The sequence below is a fragment of the Centroberyx gerrardi genome, chromosome 3 (assembly GCF_048128805.1).
Source record: "Centroberyx gerrardi isolate f3 chromosome 3, fCenGer3.hap1.cur.20231027, whole genome shotgun sequence".
Classification (NCBI taxonomy): domain Eukaryota; kingdom Metazoa; phylum Chordata; class Actinopteri; order Beryciformes; family Berycidae; genus Centroberyx; species Centroberyx gerrardi.
The window spans coordinates 19,684,106-19,706,680 of NC_135999.1; the positions used below are offsets into that span (position 1 = coordinate 19,684,106).

The 22,575-nt window shown below is 41.4% G+C and overlaps 1 protein-coding gene across 7 annotated transcripts in view; it reads left to right on the plus strand.

Annotated features, from left to right (window-relative positions):
- The window catches only part of cnnm2b (cyclin and CBS domain divalent metal cation transport mediator 2b), a 30,136-nt gene that overhangs the window by 2,554 nt on the left and 5,007 nt on the right, over positions 1-22,575 (plus strand). For all 7 annotated transcript variants that reach the window (XM_071908727.2, XM_071908723.2, XM_071908724.2 and 4 more), the window contains exons 2-4: positions 19,009-19,152; positions 19,779-19,916; positions 20,904-21,073. In XM_071908727.2, coding sequence (XP_071764828.2) covers positions 19,009-19,152; positions 19,779-19,916; positions 20,904-21,073 — 452 coding nt within the window. The remainder of the gene's footprint in view (positions 1-19,008; positions 19,153-19,778; positions 19,917-20,903; positions 21,074-22,575) is intronic.

A 22,575-nucleotide genomic window follows, 5' to 3' on the forward strand; every position in this document is an offset into this window, starting at 1 on the left:
CCCTCTCTCCCTCTCTTGTGCTTGCCTCTGAGTGATGGTGGCGATAACTCCTTTTGTCCAGCCCCAGGAATGCAGTCGTGTGGATAATGAATAACAGCCTCTAACACCCTCAAGCCCCCTGTGTGCTGTGTATGTGTGTGTGTGTTTGTGTGTGTGTGTGTGTGTGTATGCGCATGGCATTTGAGAAAGATGTTTACCTCACCCACAGTTTACCTGATGTTTTGCATAGCTACCCCCCCCCCCCCCCCCCCCCCCCCCCCCCCTTGTTGCCTCTGACTAAGTTATTACTGGCACAGTGTTTGTAGATTTGGTGCGAGCTTCTCATTTCTTCATAATGACAGATGCACAAACATGCAGCAAGGAGCAGCCCGATGATACATGGACACAAGGGGCCTGTCGTGGTTCGCAATTGATTTGGCATTATTTAAAACATGGAAAAAGCGTGATTGATGTATTGCGTGGTCATTATAACATTTGCTTTTCCTATAAGAGGATTAATCAGGAGAAAAAGAGAACAAATCAATGAGCTCCATTACCAGAAATTAGGTCTAGTTCTCCCCGCCAAATTAGCATTACATAATATACTATTTGGGGGTTTTGTTTGTTTTCATCACAGTTGACTATTTACAGACATTAACCAGCAGGGGAAAATAGATCCTGCAGTTCTCTTGAGCTGGTTGGTTATTTTTCTGAACAAAGGTACAAAGCAACAAATACAGCAGCAACATTATGACCAATTATGACTTTCAGTGTCTCTCACCTCGTTTACCACAGCCTTCTGCCTTGTTAAAGTTGACCATGCTTGAACAACCGATGGCTCTGACATTCTGTTTAAGTGTTATGACTGCAAAATGTTCATTGAACTTTTTAGGTTTGTGCATGTCTGTGTATGTGTGTATGTGTGTGTGTGTATGCCTGACTGTGTTTTTGAGTGTAAATGAACTGAAGTGGGTATTAAAATTAAAGAGAGACTGAGAAAGACTTCACCCAGGTTGAGTTTTTCAGCAGACATCCAACTAACCCTGATCAAAAGCAACAGACTGCAGAATTATCTTGAAAAAACTGCAGTTTCTGCTCTCACAAAATTGATTATCAATGTTCGTTGTAGGAAGCAGTCAGAACAATTTGATCGTGAATGTGGATAGTGTGGTGATGCAGGATCACTGGATCAGTGACCATCTTCATTTGTTACGACCTGAAAAGCAAAACTTATTCTGGTTCTAGTTAGGGCTGGGCAATAACTGGACAATTAATTGTCTTTCAATAGAATCATATTGTGATTAAATAATGATATCGTGAGTTATCGTGATACACAATTCTGCTGTCTAAATTATTTATAATAAGGAAATGATAATTAAAATCTATCACAACATGAAATCAGAAACAAACTAGGAAATATTATTTGAAAATGACAGCTCAATGTGATGAACATCAATTTCATTATTTATTGTAACATGATTTTGCATACGTCAGCAGATATTGTTCTTTATCGCTATCAACACAATTTCTTATCATTATCATGATAATAATTTTGTCCATATCACCCAGCCCTAGTCTGACACATTAATCTAAATTGAGCTGAGTTGGGCAACAGCAGACAGATCTGAATGTGGTTCATACATTTGGGAACAAAACCTATAGGATGTAGAATGCTGTCTCCAAGTTAAAGTCACCTAACACCTCAAGTACTTAAACTTTTTTGAAACAATTTCTAATATGAGCTTGGGTGTATCTGTTTTCCCAAGTCAGCCATGTTTTGTGAATACTGTTTGTTACCTTCCACAAAAAGACTATTGCCAACACACTTCATCATAAATCTCCAGTTGTGATGTGGAGTGTCTGAGGCACAGTGTTGGTAGTTGTGAATGGGGTGTCAGTGCGTCTCTGGGTTCCTGCGGCTGGCCCGGCTCCAGAGGGAATTCGCTTTCAGCTTCTCATGGAAGTCATAAGCAACTGTTTTAGGGAGGACTGCCGGGGCAAAGTTTCCCGTCAATCTGGCTCTGTTCGCAGCGCACACTCAGTTCAAAGTGCTTTGTATTGTAAGTCATTGTTAATTAATTTGATGCCGCTTGTGGAGCTGCACAGTCGTCTGAAGTCTGGTATAAAAAAAGTAAGAGACCTGCATTGGTCTCATATACTACAGTGTGCCGGAGCACCTGGGAAGCTTTTGACATTGCTTTGCATTTGATCTGGACTTTTGAGAGATTTTGTAATGGCGAGGTTATTTCTCTGGAGATTTGTGGATTTATGGGGGATGCTTTTACTTTCGTATTCCCAATTTAACAACATTCCTTAATTTACTCATTCATTCATTCATTAAAGCTTACTTTGGCCGAACAAGATAATCTACTCAGTAACAACAGTGAGCTAGTTTTGCCATAAAAGAAAGGAAAGCAAAGTAACTCAGAATGGCAAATGTAGAGCATCAAATATTGAAGATGCACTATATTTTCTTGGTGAGCCTCTTACACTCATGTTGTTTTACTCAACATTGTTTGCTTTTGGCATTCCAGACACACAGTGTGGTATTAAAACAATGATTAAGTAATTAGCACAAAACAGATCTGGACCCCAGCGGTGTGCCTATGCTAAAGTTTGCCCGGGTCAAGCCAAGGCCTAGGTTAGGGGTTACAGCCGTATTCATTCTGGAGCCTTTTAATTGAGACAGACACCCTTCTGGAAACTTCTGACCCTTTCGTTAATTGCTCTCCGTCTGTGATTGCAACGATTACTGTCATCCAGGGGCCGCTTGTCAAGCTGCAGGTTTACCGATTAATGAGTGAGTCAGTGTGTGCCATTTGGGGCCAAACCAAGTAGTACGCACAGAAAGGGCGAATCAGCCGCCCCTCCAAGTTGAAGTCATTTCTGATAATTCCGTCAGTGAAAATGAAAGTAAGTCGTTGACTCATTACCATGCACTGCAGCTGGCCCTTCGAGGCGAGGCAAAGAGCAGAAAGTTTCTGTGTGAAAGTTTTCGCTGGGATCAGACAAAGTGGAGAAATGTCACTGCTTAATCAGGTTATGCACAGGTTTTCCTCCCCAACACTCGCTTCCTGCCCCTGGGGAAGGCAGGTCACTTGCCTAACTTGAATAAGGAGGGGGACTGGGACTGGGACTGGGACTGGGACTGGGACCCTGCCTTACTAACACAGGACACACAGACACACACATTCAATTGGGCTGAGTTCTTCTTATCCTTAAACTCTGTAAACTTGGTGTGTGCGTTGGTTCAGATGCGGCACTGTATATCGGTGATATACATTGTGTTTTATGCATTGTTACGACAGATGTGTGAGCCACTGTCCTTATAACAATTCCCTGCAGTATTCCTTTAAGGGCTTCACTTTTTAATTTGTTTTCTGTTCACGTTAATAATATTCATCAGTCAATTGAAAACCTACTGAATAATGCAATGGTAAACAGTGAAGATTACTCATCATGGCAAGGCCAGTGAAGCTATTTTGTCTTGTGTTGAACCAGTGTATCATAGCCTGGGGTATATGTGCTTCACTTGTCTCTGGGAGCAAGGTCCCCAGTGTAAAAGAGCCTACATGAGGCCTGGCACGTCTTGAACTAGTTCCCCGCTTTCTGCAATATAGGCCAATCTATGCTTAATTCAGATTCAACAGCCTCCGCAGACTCCTTGCTCAGTACTTTGTCTTAAAGTGAAACTCATGTCTTTTCTGTCCTCCGTCGGCCTTGTAGAAATAGTGACAGCAGCTATGTGACTTGCTTCAAATGGTTTTATTCTTTCGGGGCATTTGTTGGTAGTGTATCATAGCAAATGTCTGAAAAGCTTGTCGGAGTGTTTGCCTGGTAACCCTTGGTGCTAACGCTGGAATAAGTGTTGGGATTAAATGGCGTCATGTTGGCAAGAACAGTTATGTTTCCTGGTGAGGGATACCCCTTTGAACACAGCTCACTTTATCAGGACTGATTACCTTGAATCAAAGGTTGTCTGCTTTTTACTTTACTTTGTGCTACAGAGGACACAGCAGTGATAGCATACTTTGAGTTGCAAGTGTAATTTTGATGCAAAACATACGGTAGTAGATGCATATGACTAGCATAGGGTTTGGTAAAAACATGTCCTGACTTTGGGTGATGCAGTTATTGTCCGGGTTAAACTCTTGGTCTTCCTTGACCAAGTTTGTTGTGTTAAAAGACTGGCTTTTGAATTGGCCTACATTCTTCAAATTCTGGTACAACATGGAGTAGGCCTTTAAGACCCGATTAGTACCACAATTGAGGAGTGTGAATCTAGGCACAGTGCATTCCCAAAGCCTGTCTGATCTGGCATTATGACTTTTCTTTACATTTCACACGTTCAGGCTCCCCATACTACCCGTGTCATTCAGAGAAACCAGTGCATGGCTTCAGCTCTCCTGGCTTGCTGTTCAGAGATGTCTGTCCTAAAATGTAAAGCTTGAATGCTTTGTTTGTTTGTACTTCAGTGTATAACCAGGTAGGCTATGCCATTATGCAATACTGCCCTACAACTCCAGCTTCTGTGGTCCACCATACAAACAATTGTGTCAGTATCAGCTTGCTACATTTGGCAATAGTTGGAAAATACTTTAGCCTCCAAATTTGCCCCACTTGGCAAACCCGTCTGTAGCCAGAAAAAGGTTCAATAGAAGATAGAATGTGCCAATGCGTATTCAAAAACAAATCGCAGTGAAGTTGCTATTGCCTTAAAAATTTGATATTATGAAACTTTACTATGAACAGCAGATGGTCTGAAATGTCCTTTATGAAGGACTTTTGATCTAAACCTCTTTGACCTGTCCTCTTCACTCCACTGCTTATTGTAGAGGCTTTTATGAATGCCTGCTAAGATTCTTTTTATCACTAGAGTCAGTCAAGGATAAGTCACATATTGTACCAAGGAAGTGAGTAGGATATCAAGCATGGCTCACAATTCTCTGAGGCACATTTTTAACAGAACTCCTGAATGAGGTGTGTGTGTGTGTGTGTGTGTGTGTGTGTGTGTGTGTGTGTGTGTGTGTGTGTGTGTGTCAGATGTGTCAGATCAGGCACTACTTTTGGCTGTCTTTGAATGAAATGAAATACTGTATGAAGTACTTGTTTTGATCCTAACATGAACCCTTCAGCGGTAATGTTTGATACTACTTCATCATAGGAATTACTTTTTCTTATGGAACACAAAAGAGTGTAGCATCTTTCTAGCTGCCTACATAAATATTGCACCACTGGCTTCAATCGGATGTTAAGCGATTGAAAATGACTAACCGATGCTTATTGTCTCAAGTTGTCATAATAGCTAGAGGGAGCAAATGCTACACTGAGGCTTTTGACAACACAGTTTTGGATATTTGTTATGCTTCACATCCTCCCATTTTATGAGTTTGACCAATGACTCATTAGTGACTCTCAGTTCCTGTAATCTCTGGTGGTTCATTCCTGAAGTAGGGCTTTGGTAGTTTTACGCTGCGGATGAAAGTAAGGAGCTGAGCCTGCTTCCAGCACAAGTTGCCTAGGATCTGTAGCCATGCACTATTGAGAAAAGAGTGTTATTATGCAATCCAGAATGCTGCCACCCACACGCTCCCTTTAATAAGCTGTTTCCCAAAACACAGATCATACTGGACCTATGTTTTTTTGTTTTTTTTAACCTTTTTAAGGGCAAAAGCATTAACAGGTTATGTAGACTTTTTAATTGACAAGACGGAAGAGCTATTACTGTAATAGCTGAGGACTGATATATGAGACAGACTAGGGCTGAGAAAAATTAACATAAAACTACATAATTGTCTATGGAGTAGGTTCCATGTAGTCTTTACTGCTTCATACGTCTAGTATTGTCTGGCCCTTGGTTTGTTTTCTGCTTTATATATGCCATGCTGTCTGTGTTTGGTCTATTGGAGCTTTGTTTTCACGTTGTAATCAGTTCAAGCAACAACTTAGTGCTCAGTTACACGCATGCCTGAATTTAATAGAAAGTTGACGAGCGGGAGGTAGTACTGCAGTATTTTCATATATATTTAATTCAAGTATAATTTATTTTATTATACAGCGTGTTATTGTGTTTTACTTAAAGTGTAATGCCAGTCCATTTAAGAACTCACATACTATTTCTCTTGCCTAGAAAGGACTGTTCATTCAATACTGTGAACATGAACAACTCAACCCAAACCACAAAATCAAGACCCTAATCTGTGATGTCATCAAGATGTAGGCCTACAACTCAGATGTGCTCCTTTTGCAGTTAGTGGGAGATCTACTTTGTGGAGTCATATAACACTTGTTTGTTTACTTACACCAAATGATCTTCATTCTATCACAGTAGTAACATCTGAGCCACTTAATGTGTCCATATCCCCACAAAATCCTCCTGGGTGTTTTCACAGTCACCTTTTCTATTTTTTTCTAATTCAGTCTCATTGGCACAGCACATTGGCGTGTCATTACAGATTTGGCAGTGGGACAAACTCTTGTCTCTCATCTCTCTCTATACGGAACAGTAACGACTGTAATGAATGTTAATACAAATTGGAAATTCAGTGGTATCGACCTCTAAGTTGGATGCAAGGATTTTTATTCACTCTTCCCCCTAAAACTTAGAAACTCCATATTCTTTGTTTCTCTGGCGAGAGGAAAAAGTTGTGGACGTGTTTGTTTATGTCTTTAAGATATTATCGTCGCAATTTGGGTGTTGTGCATTACGTCATACTTGAAAAATGAAAGGAAATTGCTGCTATTATGTGGCTGTATGATGACGAGGATGATGATGATGACAATGATATGGTGATCGTTATATCTTATTACCTGTGACTGTGAAATTTGAGAAATTCCTTCTAACTTGTAGGCCTGCAGTGAATCTGATGCCCCTTTCCCACACAGTTAGAGTTATTGAATATCTATTGTCAGATAGTGGGACAAGGCGAGAGCGATGTTTGTCTTTTTGAGAATCATCAACCTTGATTTACTGGCATCTTTTTGACATCTTTTGAGTCTTTGATGTACACTACAGCTGCTATTAGCTGCTATCAAACATAGAACAGTACATAGTATACAGTACAGTATAGTGCAATAGGCGCTTCTCATTTTCCCAGCTCTCAATTGCTTAAGATCCAAACACTCCTTTCCTCCCACAGTTACTCTTTCTCTGCATTTGCACTTAGACCTTGTGTATGCATATCCAGCTATACCTTCAGCTCATTTGTGTCGGCCTTAAGCGAGAAGAGAAATAAGGCCCATTCAGTGTGTGGCTGTGAGAGGGACAGAAACCCCTCTCGCTGGGTCCGTCTAGCAACCAGGCTCTGTGCAGCGCACTCAGGGAAGCAGAGCCACTTGCTTGTGCAGCAAAGTCCCATCCCCCTCCTTCCACTTTCTCTCTCTCCCTCTTCTCCCCATATTGTCCTCTTGCCCATTTCCCTCAGTGTTGTAAATTACAAACGACACAAACCTCCAGGCCTAATGCCCTGCCATGGACGCCTTCCAAGCTGCACTTTTTGGAGAGCCAAGGGGCTGGCTTCATTGATAACACCGGGCACACTGTCTGTCTCTCCATTTACTGGCAGGAGGAAAAGCCCAAGACGGGCCCTTCACAGGCCCAAAAGACACCAGCGCTTTTTACAATCAGCTGATGGAACTTACTTTCTGAGACTTTAGCAGAGCTCAGCAGTGGGAGTGTAGCGATGTTAGTGTTTCATTTCAGTCGGCTGTGTAAAACACATCAATAATGAATGAAACAATTTGGTAAAGGATCGAGGATTTAGATATTACCCTTACTCCTATCTGCTGCCATAGGATTTAATTATTAAAGGGAAGTTTCAGGACTGCAGAAGCCTGTTGACACTAATCAGGCCATCTCTCAGGACATTTGAAAAGTTCTCACACCAGTGTTTTTGTTTCGGGGAAATTGGCACCAGCCAGCCGTTAGCACTTGTTAGCAGAAGCCAATGGGGCATGAAGCTGTCACTGCATGTGCACCATTTCAGATACTGGCATTGCTGAGCTAATATTAAGTATGAGAAATAGAACAACTTTGAAAAGACTTGTGTGTGATTTTGCGAGTAATGATTGATTGGTGATCAGTCGGCTAGCTTCTAAAAATCCTTAACATTCTCTTTCTCAGGGCTTTTTAAAACACACATGGTCAAAATTTGAATTAGATTGAGCAGCATTGTCATTTCATATTATTTCCAGTAAACACATCACTCCAGCATGTGGTCTCTTCCCTAAAGGCCTGTTTAAATTCTTCCAGTGAGGCAAATCACACACCCTTAACAGCTGCACAGCTATGGGTAAAGTGATAATCCTGATTCTTTTTGGTCTTGTAATAATGATTGTTAATCATGATTACACAACAAGTCTTGACGATTTGAAACAAAAATATTTTACTTTTGCATTGTATATCAACTTAACTGGTTATGCTGCTGATATGCCAGTAATCTACAATTATTAATGGGGGAAACTAAAATCACAAGTATACACAATTAATTGTGCAGCTTTTCACACCCTCTGGAATGCCTTCACTAACTCTTTATTTGAATTGGGAGAGCTGGTCATGTCTGCCAGTCATAGTCCAGTATTGTAACTGTTCTGCGTGTGAGAATGTAGCTACACTTCAAATTTGTTCAAGAAACACCACAGTAATTAAACTAATTTATCAAAAAAGCAAAACAAAACATGAAATCATTAAGCATATTATTCTTATCCTGAGACCTGAGACATTGTATAAGCCTATTTGAAAGCAAATGCAAAAGAAGTGAATACTAATGGATGTTTGTGATTTGATGATTGTTTGCGGACATTGTGAGTAATGAAAAGAAACATCATCAGATGTAGGATGTTCTTGCAGGTTTTATTTTCTCCCAACAGGCCACATTCTCACAGCTTAGTGCACAAAGCATGGGAGCTTTTTTATTGGGTACTTAGCTCATTCTAGCTTTAAGGATTTCGCCCCGGCTAATTGTTTTTATTGAGGTATTAATTATGAGTTATAAAGCCGTAAGTACTCGGTGCCAAAAATGTGTGTTTTCAGGTGTTTCGATTGGCTTGCTCTTTCTGTGTCACATGTGAAGAGTCCCTCAAATGATACGATTACAGTAGTGAGGACGCTGTGTGACGTATTGTTGTCATCATTCACTTCCAAGGCTTAAACAGTTCATTTTAACAAACCAGACTCAGTGGGCGTATTCGTTTAGACAATATGTCGGTGATAATGGAGCAGCCCTTCCCTTCATATCACGCTGTACACTATGGGCTAGTAAAGGATTAAGCACAATATGAAGTGACTTATGACAACTATTGCTAAGTATCCTCAAAGTCTTTCAGGCTTCTGACAAGTCTTTCAGACTTACAAATCAATATTATATCCTATACTGTACACTGGAAAAGATGCTAGAGAACTATTGTAAGTTATCTTTATCAAGCACAAGTTATTTATATGACAGTTAATCCATGCATATTTTTCTTTAAACATATCAATTAATTGTGCTAATGTCCATCAGTGGATCCTATGTGAGCCCATGTGAGCTGCTTTCTATTGGGATGTTCAGTGTCTCCCTTCATTCATTTCCCTTCACCACTACCAGCCTACAACCAGCCTGATGTAAGGGATATTTTTGTGTGGAATTTAGACTGAGAATTCCCAAACCGGACCAAATGAAAGTAGCAGAGATCAACTATTTGAGGCTAGTGGTTAAAACGGAAATTATCACATTTATTGCTAGCATTAGAATAGTTCCTCACTGGGCATTTCTTTACTACTGTATATAGAGTCTCTAGTTGTAATTGTAGCATGCCACACACTATTGAAAAAATGGTTAGGGTCAGACTACTGGCTTTGTTTACCTAAATCTATTGGACTGAAGACACTTTTTTCAAGTTCAAATGTATAATGGACACAGTTCCCCTTTCATGTGTCTTGCCACCTCAAAGCGCGCCCCATCTCTGTCATCCTCATGTGATGTGCTCACCATTCAGCAGTTACAGCACTCACATAACGGAGCAGCACCTGACCACAGGCCCATTCATTTATCCCCACCAGTTTCCCATTGATGCCTCTCCTTATGACTGAGGCCCATTGGAATCTCCACTCAGGGGACCTTTTAACAACAAACACAGCCAGCTACGACAGCAAGCTGCTTCTCTGAATGAACAACAATGCTATTCCAGCAGTGTGTGTGTGTGTGTGTGTGTGTGTGTGTGTCTGTGTCTGCATGTGTGTGCATGCGTGTTGGCCTGTGTGTGTGTGCGTGTGTGTGTCTGCATGTGTGTGGATGCGTGTTGGCCTGTGTGTGTGCGTGTGCGTGTGTGTAGTGAAACACCACTGGCTAGTAGCAGCAGAGTGATCTTATGACCAAGGCCCCTTAATGATGGTTAGGAGCTGTGAGCAGACTTAACCTCTCTGCATTACCCTGATTAGTCCATATCATGCTAACTGTATTGTTTGGCCCAAAAACAGACATTGCAAAAAGGATGAAGTAAGCATCAGCGACAGAGCACAAACACCAGGCTTGACTGGTTGATCATCAGGTTGATTATCACATTCTAGCTGTTTAGCTGATGCTTTTGATCAGAGCGACTTAAAATGATAGAGCAGGTAGGGGGTTGGTGTCTTGTTCAGCCACACTTAAACAGGGCACAGCACGGTCTCTGTAACCACTAGGCCACCCTGCCTTACTGTTAAAGGTGCTATGTGTAGGTTTTTGTGTTTCTCAAAATGAAGACCACATTTCCCATAAACCCTGTTGCTTCCTGTAGCAAAGAGGATGCTGCTACTTGTCCCCCCTCCTCCTCCCCCCTCCCTGGCGTCGCTCCACGTGCGTTTGTTTTGAAGAGCAGGAACAAGGATAAGAGCCAAAAACAGCCCTTGATAACAGTGAATGTGCATTCCCGCTAGATAAAGCTAACGTGAAGTTCAAAGTCTTGCAGTTAGAATAGTGGAACTGCAATCAAGTTGTTTATTACTTTCAAAACAGTGAAAACAGTTCCTGATTTGTGCCACAAAGCAATCTGCCTTTGTGCTGTAAAGCAATGCAGCAGATATCCTGTGAAATCCAACGCGGCAGCACACAATGTAAACAGTGTTGAGTGATGGCGATGGTCTCATTTGTTTATGGTAGTTATACTAATGTCTGCAAATGAATGTGGTTTATTGATGTTCAAACGCAGTCATAAATTTGAAGAGATTTCTAGACTTCTTTTTGTGCAAATACTTACAGTAAACAAAACTAATGTGCATAGTTACAGGCAGGCTTTCTCAGGCATTTCAGTCTCCATACTGTGTCCTCACACACACAGTTGATGTCGGTTGGTGTCAGGAGTCAAGTATTGTAAAGTTGCTTTCTTTTGTCATTATTTAAGTCATTTCAACAATAGAAATGAATGAAACACTGAACACTGAATGAAAAACTGATATAAGGTGTATTGTTTGTAATGCATTATTCCGTGTGTAGTTTCTTTGATGTTGTTACAGGTCGTAGGTTGTAGTGTAGCTTGTTGTCCAGGACTGATTAGGTTGGTCAGTCCTTTGTGTTATAGACTGAAACTTATTGTGAAAAGTAAGCATCAGAGGAGGCAAATACTGTACACTATGTGAAGTTAGAGACACAGCGTGTGTGTTTGTGTGTGTGTTTTTGCCCAGCTGGGTAACCAGTAACTTAGAGACCGTCCCCTAACTGGAAGGTCATGGGTTCCAGCCAGTGTCCATCATTGCCAAAGTGTCCCTGAGACTGTGAAGCCCTACCTCCTGCAGGAGTGCACATGATGACCATATGATGACCCTTCTGTTGAGACTCATACGTCGTATATATCTGTCTCAGAAAAATATGCAAAGAAAAAAAAAAACTTATTACAACTTGTTGAACATAGTGATTCGATGCCCAATAAAAGATCAAATGTATGAAACTACTATGAAGGATACAGCGTATAGATTAAGTGACCATACTGAGTCAGATCAATGGATTTTCTGCTTGATATTAGCACTATAAATGCCTCATCTATTGAATCTATAACACACACACATATACACACAAACATACACAGACACACACATAGAAAGACACACACATTCCCCTAACTCATGCCTCCAGATAATGCAGCCCAAGCAACAGAGTAATAATATTCTTTCATGGGATTTGTATTCAGGGTTTCAGTCTAAATGTTTGCAAGTGGAGACACAAATAGATTAGATAGATAAATAGTTGACATGTAGTGGCTACCAGCACCAGGGGAACATGGCTGACCGTGTCAATGGAAAAATGGGTCAAAATGGCTTGACTGGACTGGAAACTATCTTCCGTTTTTTCACTCGAGGTAGATTTTGAATAAAGACATTCTCCAATGGGTTCCCATCGCCCTAAGATTACACTATATTTGTCAGCGCTCAAATATTTGGAAAAATAGGGGGAGAGCAAGATGGGGGGGGGGGGGGGGTGATGAGTGTCCACAACAGATACTGACCCTCCCACTCCCACCCCGACTCTCCAAGCCTTACGCGCCTATTTATAGGGGGAAATTGCGCTATGGAAAAATATGACAAAGCTGCATTCCATAAATAAGCTGGGAATGGTGGAAAAGAGCACACGGCTTAGTCTCCGAAGGCCTGAGTGGAGGTTCTCAGGCTTGGCTTGGGGGCATGGATGGATGGGTGGATGGATGGATGGATGGATGGATGGATGGATGACTTGTTGGTTTGGTCCAGTTGGAGTACTTGGTGGTTTCATTCTGGGCCATGGGCAAACTGCAGTGCAAAATGGATCTTTGATATTGGCGCTCAAAGTTGCGTATTTTCCACTGTATTTGTTGAAGCTGCTATGATGACAGATTAGGGATAGGACGATATATCAAAATTCAATATATTGCAATACAAAAAAGTGACAATACGTATTGTGGGGCAGAAAAATGAATCACAATATTACCTACATTTTATTCTGCTGTAGTTGCCCATCACAATTTAACAAGCTCTCCTTCAAAATTATATTATTTGCACTTTGTAATGGCATTTTTGAATTGTAGCTTACATTCTAGCAATGCCAAGCCAATGTCAAGACAATGAACATTGCTAGAAAGATTTGTGTCTCAGAAATAAACATAATTCTGCACAGTCAGACTTTGTTGTCACTGAACCTTTATTTATCATATCGTATCGTGGTTGTATCGAATCGTGAATCCCATATCGTGTATCGAATCGTATCGTGAGTTAAACACATCGTCCCATCTCCTATGACAGACACCTTAGCACACTGGTCATTAAACTCTACTGTCTCACTGTATACTTCAAAGCGCGTGTGGTCCCCTGTTCCCTATCTTTTCTGTGTCTGCCATACAGTGAATCTGCATTATATCTTGTCACTCCTGCTTTCATCCTTTCGTCTACAGTCTCCTCTGAACCCTCTATGAACTCAACAACACATTTCACACTGATCATGGCACTCAAGTGACATGTTTAATGAGCTCATCATCATTAAGCCTTCATGTAGTGTAATCTTAGAGACACAAGACTCAAGACATATAAATGTTTTACAGTTTGACAACAGCTAGTGCAGTGTGTGTGTGCTTCATTATTTTCTAGCTAGTAAAGATCAAACCCCTGCCAGCCTTCCATCCCACTGAAACTTTTTACCAGCAGTGTTTGTGTGTGTGAGTGTGTGTGCATGCAGTCTACACACCAGAGTGCACTTTCATCCTTTCACAAGTGTATTAATGCACACAAATGAACAAATGGATTGCGTTTCCAAAACTGTCTCCCCAGTTAGATGAAGCACTTCCTGGTACTACAATCATCCGCTGCTTTGTTGTCAGGGGAAACAAAGTGATCCCCTGTGCGTGTGTGTGTGTGTGTGTGTGTGTGTGTGTGTGTGAGTGAGTGTTCATTTCACCCAGTTAAAACTGTAAAGTGAAACTGCATTCACGTGTATAATGGCACAGCCGTTATCCTCAGAAATTCCCGACAGATTGAACATGAGAACCTTTACACGATTAAAGACTTCCAGTTTCTGATTGAAGAAAATCCGCTGCCTTAATGGATGAAATTGAAAGTGAATTGACTCCGACCCTGATGCGTGCAGCGTGCCTGTGTGCTGGTCTACCCAGCATGCACTCAGCCTCAGCCCAGCTAGACAGCCCCAGATGTCAGGCAGCAGTGGTGGCTTATAGGACCCCAGACGACTGGCCCTCGCAAGGACACGCTCTCCCCGAAGCCCGCTGCCAAGTTCCAGGCTCCAGGGGTTCAGAGGGTCAGCCTCCCCTCTCTACCTCCAGTCCCCCTTGCAAAACCCACTGCAATAATGGCAGCTAAGGAGCTATGAATAAACGGACTGTGCGTTGTCTCGTAGCGTATTTATGGAAGACAGAAGCCGCATTTTTTTCTGTCGTTGGGTCAGTATTTTTTCTTCTATTTGTGGGAAAGTGGAAAGTATGTGCTCATCTTGTGGGACAGTGAGACAAAACGAATTGGAGTGGAGCTACTGTGTGAAAGGGGAGAGAGTCTGTGTGTGTGTGTGTGTGTGTGTGTGTGTGTGTGTGTGTGTGATTTGTGTGTGACAAGTTTTTGCTCATATTTTACATTCCCATCTATTTTTACATGCATGAACCAAAGATATATTAGCTCAGTTTTGCCATATCTTGGACAGTAAAGGTAATCCATCGCTATGTACAAGTAGCCGTCAATAGCGTTTTGCAAAGTTGCATCAGATTCAGAATGGCTGTAAACTTTTACATTTTGCAAGAAGTTCTGGTCACTGTTTCATATTGATGTGTGCATTTGGGAACACTGTGAGAGCCGAGAGCGACAGGAGGGGGCGTCCACTTCTTCTTTTTGTTTCTGCTCCCCTGATTTCCTGTGTTTCCTCTCCAAAATAAAACTTTCTACCAATAGCTAATGTTCTCTGTGGTTATGTTAGGATCCGCCTTCTGTCAATCACAACCCATTCAAAGCAACAGACAAACCAAAGCAAGAAGCTTCCCCCAGCTATAGTCCATAAAATTAAACAGAAAATAAAGCTTGATTTTACACCATTAGGGCTTAGAATTGGCGCTGTATTCTTTACTGGGAGTACTCTGTAATATTTAAACAGTGTTTATTTCAAAATATTTACTTTGAAAAACAACTAAGATGAGGGAAAAATAGTAGATATTTCATAATGTGAGAAAAAAAAAACATGTACAGTGATATAAAGCAGTAAGGAAATCCAGGGGGTAGAGAGGTTGATTGCATGGTACAGTACTGATAATTTAATTTGCAACTTCTGGATCCTCATTTTCATAAAATACACCCACTTGCAACTAACATCATGCTACAAAGAGAAACAGTTGTGGTGCACATAATGGTCAACTAAGCTGATACTTGGGCACCAGCAACTTTTACCTTTGAATATGCTGAGAAACATGGAAACCTCATAATTACATAAAATGTTATCAGTGGAGAAAATGCAAACACTTGGAATCACAAAAGCTACACCACTTATTTGGACTATACAATTTGTAGTTGTATATCCTGGTTCTAGCTTCCACAATGAATAATCATAGGAATGGGCAATATTGAAACATTAGATTTGATTTGATTTCCTTTAGAATGCCTGCTGTTGTTTAAAATAATAAAAATGTTGATATAAGATGCCCAACATAATACGCTAAAATAATTTTGTTCCCCAAATCACCGAGACTAATAATCATGATCAGTATGTGTGATCTATCTATCTATCTATCTATCTATCTATCTATCTATCTATCTATCTATCTATCTGTTTATCTATCTATCTATCTGTTTATCTATCTATCTGTTTATCTGTCTAGCTATCTATAGAATAAAAATATTGTTATTCAATTTTGATAAATCAAAAAATTAATGTCTGGAAAAAGCATCGAATTATGAAATGGAAATTGTGTAGGAACCCTGTGTCTGTCCATATGCTTGTCTCTCTCTCTCTCTCTCTCTCCCTGTATGTTTCTATAAAACGAAGCTCTCTTTCTGTTTGAACTGCACCACAAGTCGCTCTATCAATAAACCAGAAACTGATTCTGAAATATAGCGAGCATTTATTGATGTCAGATTATCTGCCTGCTCATTTATTTGAAAACAGCAGTTGATGTTAGCTCAAAATGTGTCTCCAGTTAAATATTTCATGTAGTCTGAAGGGAAGGATGGGAGTGTGATTTTCCCTTTGCCTTCCATTCCCTGGAATTTGTGAAATTTCTATCTCCTTACATTTTAACCCCCTGGGACAAACTCTGGGATAAACAATATCAAACTTGGCATAAACATGTTTTTCTCTGTCATTTCTATTGAATAGCTTCCCATTCAGTTTTTTTTGTGTTTGTCATTCTATGGTTTTTACTAGTGACCTGCGGGCCTCTGTTAAAAGTCTTATGACGGGTCATCTCTAATAGTTAACCCCAAGTAAACGGGACGGCCATGGAAAGTGTTCTTGATGTGGACAAACATCCTGATAGGATTAGTTTAACTTGTCAAACAACGGACTTGTGCTATCACGTTTTTGTGTGTGTGTGTGTGTGTGTGTGTGTGTGTGTGTGTGCACGCACCCACATGGTTTCTTGAAGAGCGAAAAAGATTGTGTTTGTGAGGAAGTGTGTGTGTGTGTGTGTGTGTGTGTGTGTGATCTTAGTGATGTCCTCCACCTCTCCTTATCAGTTGGCTTACACAAAGGTGAGAGGTTAGGCCTAGTATTGTGTCAGGAAGGTGAGGTCATGTTGACACACATTCCGATTGGTTGTTCCTCTTTCTTTGATAAAACCAGTGATACACTCGCTGTATATATATGAAGCCCCCCCTCCACCCCTCTGACCCCCCACACACACCACCAGCACCATCACCGGTCATCATTCAGGTTTTTAGGAGAATATGCAGTCCTTTTGTATTTCAGGTGTTTTTCCAGGATCAGGAATGTAAAAAAAGTGATGGGATAGGTACACCATACCAAAAAACCTTTGTTCTATATCTGCACAGTAATGAACCACATATGCAAATACTCATCTCTATCTAAAAGTGTAATGTGATACAGCGCTGCAAAAAATCTTCATCTTAACAAGTTATTTAGTATTATTATTAGTAGTAGTATTGTATATTTAATGCTTGTTTTCTTCACAAGTGAAAAACTCAATGGGGTGACATGATTTGACTTTTTGTCAAGCAGTTGTTGCTTGCTTCTGAGAATTTTCTCAAAACAAATGACAGTATCTTGAAATAAGACAGATCACTCCACTAGATAATGTCACTTGATTCAAAAAACTTGAAACAAGCTGATTTGCATTAATTGGAAATTGGATTTTAAGACTTGATACTGGTCTAAATGACGTTAAGATGGACATTGTTTGGCGGTGCAGGTTTGGAGAATTCCCTCCACACAGAAACCTAAAGTTGGAAGCCGAGTTTAAACCTGACCTGAGTGGAGTGGATGCCATTAAGTGAAGGGAGGGCGAGGGAGTGGAACCACTGCACACGCATTGATCTGTTTTCGCTGTGCTGTGCTGTGCTGGCCACTCCATTTGCCATCCCCTCCCCTGGGCAGTTTAGAGTAATTGCTTGCTCAAGGACTTCTGAGGCCTGATTGCTTTAACCCACTGGGGCTCCATTTGCGTTTGTCCTAGTTAAGCCCAACCCTCAGTGATAAAGCAACATGCTGAAGATGTCATTGACATTTTAATGAGAGTGGGATTCCTCTACTGTTCTAGGACACTTCCAGGCAAGACCTGCCATGTGCAGGTATGTTTTTCTAGACAGACTGTGTGTTAATATCTGGATATTTCTGGTGATTATGTTCTCTTTGGGAGTGTTACTCTACCAGCCCACTAGGTGTAACCTGAGTGTTATTGAAAGCATCCAGTCTGCATGTGTGTGTCCACATCATTCTGTTCACATTCTGTTAGCCTGTGTACAGTTGACGTCAGTGTGCTGTCATAGTGTTGTGAGGATGCAGTGAGCTGCAGTGCAATAAAACACACTTGGTGATCAGCCCAGAAGGCCTTTCAATCTGTGCCTGCCTGCACCAAGCAGGCAACATTAGCTGAAACAGCATGCGCACAGCGAGGCAGCGATGTACCTGTTCTCCACAAATAAACACGCATATGCTTGCGCACCTGTGTGCGCATGCAGTCACACGCTTACACACACGTACACGCACACATACACACACACACACACACACACACAGATGCCCGCCACTATTTACACCCGGGCCTATCTGCATGCAAACGACTCACTCCAAGACAATCTGATCACACAGCGGAGGCTTCGCCCGGCCCGTTCGTTCGCTCGGTGAGAATATCGCCGGGGCCGAATGGAAACTTCATTTTGCAGGGGCTAATATTAGCCCGGGCCTCTGGAAAATTCCTTTTAAATGATCACAAGCTGAGAAAAGGCAAAGAATTTGTTTAGCATTTTGCCTGACAGTATTCTCTGTGTGCACGGTGGGTTTTTTTTTTTTCAGATGGTACAGCACACAGGAGGGTCCTGGGAACACAGATGTGGAGGGAGGGAGGGCTAGCGGGGTTCATGTGATGAACTTGGGGAGAGCGACTGACTGTCTGTCTGTCTGTCTGTCTCTCTGGCTGTCTGAATGTTTGCCCAGCTCTGTGTTCGCTAACACTTGTACATCTTCTACTACCATTTCCTGCATCCCTGGTTGTCTGACTGATACAGATGACAATTACTCATTCATATCACTCTGTCACACCTGTTGTGTGTATAAGATCCGGACTGTCACACTGCTGTTAATACATACTGCAGTAATGTTAGCCTCAGTTAAAATAGACTGAGCAGTATTATGTGATACTCCAGACATAATACTGTTAAACATGATTGGTTTATTGGTATATATGTTTCATATGTGACACATGTCATATAGATACTGAATAGGTGGAAATTGCAATCTGTGCCCTAGGCTGTTTGTGTACTCATGTTGGTTGACCTATTTCACACATTAAGGTGGACCTTTACGCTCTTTATCACTATATGACCCCAACTTTATAACCTGTGTGTGTGTGTGTGTGTGTGTGTGTGTGTGTGTGTTTTGCTAGGAAAATCCCACCTGGCCATAGTTCAGAGGGTGAACAATGAGGGTGAGGGCGACCCCTTCTACGAGGTTCTGGGTATCGTCACCCTGGAGGATGTTATCGAAGAAATCATCAAGTCAGAGATCCTGGACGAGACGGACTTGTACAGTAGGTTCCCCTCTCAAAGCTCACACCTGGTAGACTGTAAGACCTTGAGGCTCCTCCAGCCTCTCAGAGTAGAGCATCAGTCTAAAATCCATGATCTGATATAAATTGATCCAAGCCCAGCGGTGTGGCTCCATGTAATAGCACTGTTACTTCCTTGTGACTGTTGAACTTAACTTAATTTGGTTCTAATTCACATAGCTTAACTATGCAAACTGTATTAAATCTTCTAGCAAACCCAGGGGCTAAAACACTTTCTTGCCTCCCATAAGCACTAGGGAATGGGTCACATTCATTGTATAAACTTCTATGAAGTATTCTGGTATGTATAAAGGCCTATAGACATTTGTGCCAGTCTAGTTGTCGCCTGAAAACATACTGTATATCTTCAAGTAATGCAAAGAATGTGGTAAGCTAACAATGTAGCCCCCCAACTCTCTTTTAGTTCTGGGAAAGGCTCCACAGCTACTTTTCCTGAAAAAGTTTTGGGTAACTTCAGTTTAGTCACCCTTCAACCCAGAGCTACTAGCTCAGTATGCGTGGAGTGGAGTGGGTTGCCGTTTTCCAAAAATACAAAAAAAAAAGTTTCAGGTTCTGTCTTACACCACATTTTCATTTTCTCCCCTCAGCTGACAACAAGACAAAGAAGAAAATCACCCATCGGGAAAGGAAGCAGGATTTTTCGGCCTTCAAGCCTACCGACAATGAAATGAAGGTTAAAATATCACCTCAGCTTCTGCTGGCTACCCTGCGTTTCCTAGCAACAGGCAAGTGGGCTGCGTTGCTGCTTGACTTCCCCCAGTGTGCCCTCAGCCCCTCACTGTGGGGAAAGTGTGTGTGTGTGTGTGTGTGCTGTTTTTAGTTTGTGTGTGCGTATGTGCTTTGTGTTTTGGGAAAGTGGGTGTGGGGAGGAGTGAGTATGTGTGTAGAATGAGTATGTGTATCTGTGTTGTGAGTGTGTGTGAGGGAATGATTTGTGTGAGCGTTCACAACAAGCGTGTTGGTATGCATGTGTGTGTGCGTATGTGTGTGTGCGTGCATGTTTGTGGAGAGGTGCTAGGCCTCTCGGGAACGCGGCACGGGACGTCGGCGCAGACTGCGTGCAGATCCAAAAAACATGGGCGGCTATTTGCTTGCGTGTCATGAACTAAGGGTTACATGTTGTGATCTTAGCCCACAGCTTTAAAAACACCACCCTGTTTGCTTACACTAGTTCCTCAATGACATCACTTCCAGCATTTTTGGCCTATGGTCCGGGTTCTCACAGAAGTCGACATACTTAGTGTAAAATGTGAAATATTTCACCCGCTTTCCCTTGGGAAATGGATTTCTAAACAGGCAGCAGAATATCCAAATACTACTACAGCAGCGGCGGTGGACTGTGCCTCGCTGCAGTTGGATTTGCTTTAGAACTTTGACCTAGCAGCTAAGCGTTGATTAAGGGCCCTCTAAAGGCTATTAGGGAGTTTAGTTCCTGGTGGTGGAGCCAGCAGCCAGCTGACACATATCACCGCCACTGAGTTGAAGGAGCTGATTGGCCCATTAGGCGGTTGAAGCAGACCAGTCACAATCAGGCTACACTATTTAAAAGTTAAAGATGACTTTTGGTAAGGTTTGTATGATTCTCAACTCAAACTCGCTTCCAGTAGCAGTGGAAGTCCTGAAAGGAGTGAGATTGTCTTGTATATTCATATTTCATGCACTCATGCTAGCTCATATTCTCCCTCTCTCTGTCCGTCCTTCCCCCTCTGCAGAGGTCGAGCCATTCGGACCGGTGCAAATGTCAGAAAAGATTCTGCTGCGCTTGTTGAAGCACCCCAACGTCATCCAGGAGCTGAAATATGACGAGAAGAACAAGCGGGCGGCTGAGCACTACCTCTTCCACAGGAACAAGCCTGTGGACTACTTCATACTCATCCTCCAGGTGTGTGGACACACAGGGCTACAAACTCAATTAGATATGAGGAGTTTTGTTCCAAAAATCCACCATTGATAAAAGGGACACCTACTAAATTATAGCACAAAATGAAAATAAATGATGGCACTTTTTAAAAAACAGTAGATAACCTAAGTGTGTGATTTAGAAAGTTATTACAGTTTTACTGACTGTTTCCTCTATATTTTAGAAATATTGAATATCTTTTTTCCCCAAAATGGATATAACACTTTGGAATGAAGCTCTTCATGTAGTTTTTAGTATGTACTTTGATTGAACTAATGGTGCACTTGATTTGACTCACCCAATGTGCTTAAGTGGGTGGAAATACACACCTGGGTACAAATGACTGTTTTGGTAATAATTAAGAAAACTAAACTAAACTAAACTAAACTAAACTAAACTAAACTAAACTAAACTAAACTAAACTAAACTAAACTAAACTAAACTGTACACTTCACTACTGTAATTTAAAGCAGGGAAATGTTGGTGTTAGGACTACAAACTATCATTATTTAAGTAATTCTAGAGCTGGTCCTTTACAGTATAGCCATCTGTCTAAGGCCGTAGCATTAAGGGTTAGGGGTTTGATTCCCAGAGGGCTCATGCATCCTAAAGAGGTTTGCATGGCATCATTGTACTGCAAAGCACTTTGGATTACAGCAACCAACAGTGACATTTCTTCATGTTAGCACATTAAACACAGCTCATTTGTAAAATTTTTTACCATCAATTAGGATTTTTTGTCTGTTTGTTTTTTGAGATACTGCACTTCAAAGTACACTTCATACCTTTCAAGTGTAACTAAGTAAGAACATTTATATTCCCTTATAAAGCTTAATATCTGATATAATCTCTATTTTCTAATATATGACTGGAGTTCACTTAGTTTATTTATTTCCCTTATCAGGATTTACCACTAAGTCAATATGTGTAATAGCCCTGGATCAAATGAGGTCCAGGTTGGACAATTGCAGGGTCACTGCCCTTGAGACTTGGCTAAAGAGAAGATTTGGAGCTATTAAACAGAGTGGGGATTTTCTACAAGTAGTAAAAAGGAGAGGAAAGAGGGTGGGGAAGAGGGAGGGGGGAGGATTTGCTCTCCCCTCACTCAGGCATGATGAATATGATTGAGCGGCGAAAGCTGGCGGATGTTGAATGGGGTGAAAATATAACTTCAAAGCACAAAGCTGAAGTGAAACTTCACGTGTTTAACATGCCAGGCTGTAATGGGAGACTGAACCTGATACATGGAAGAACTAATATTTGGAAAAAAAAAACATGCAAAGAGAGTAAATTAGAAATGATTTCTGTGTGATAAATATATGGCCTGAAAAAGAGAGTGGATTAAACATTATAAAACATGAACAGCCTGAAAAGCAAGCTGAGTACATTGTCATTCTTGGTGTAACACAAAGCTATATTTGACATATAATATCCATGTGCTGCATAACGCATTGTATTGCACAATGTGTCATTCAGCATGTGAT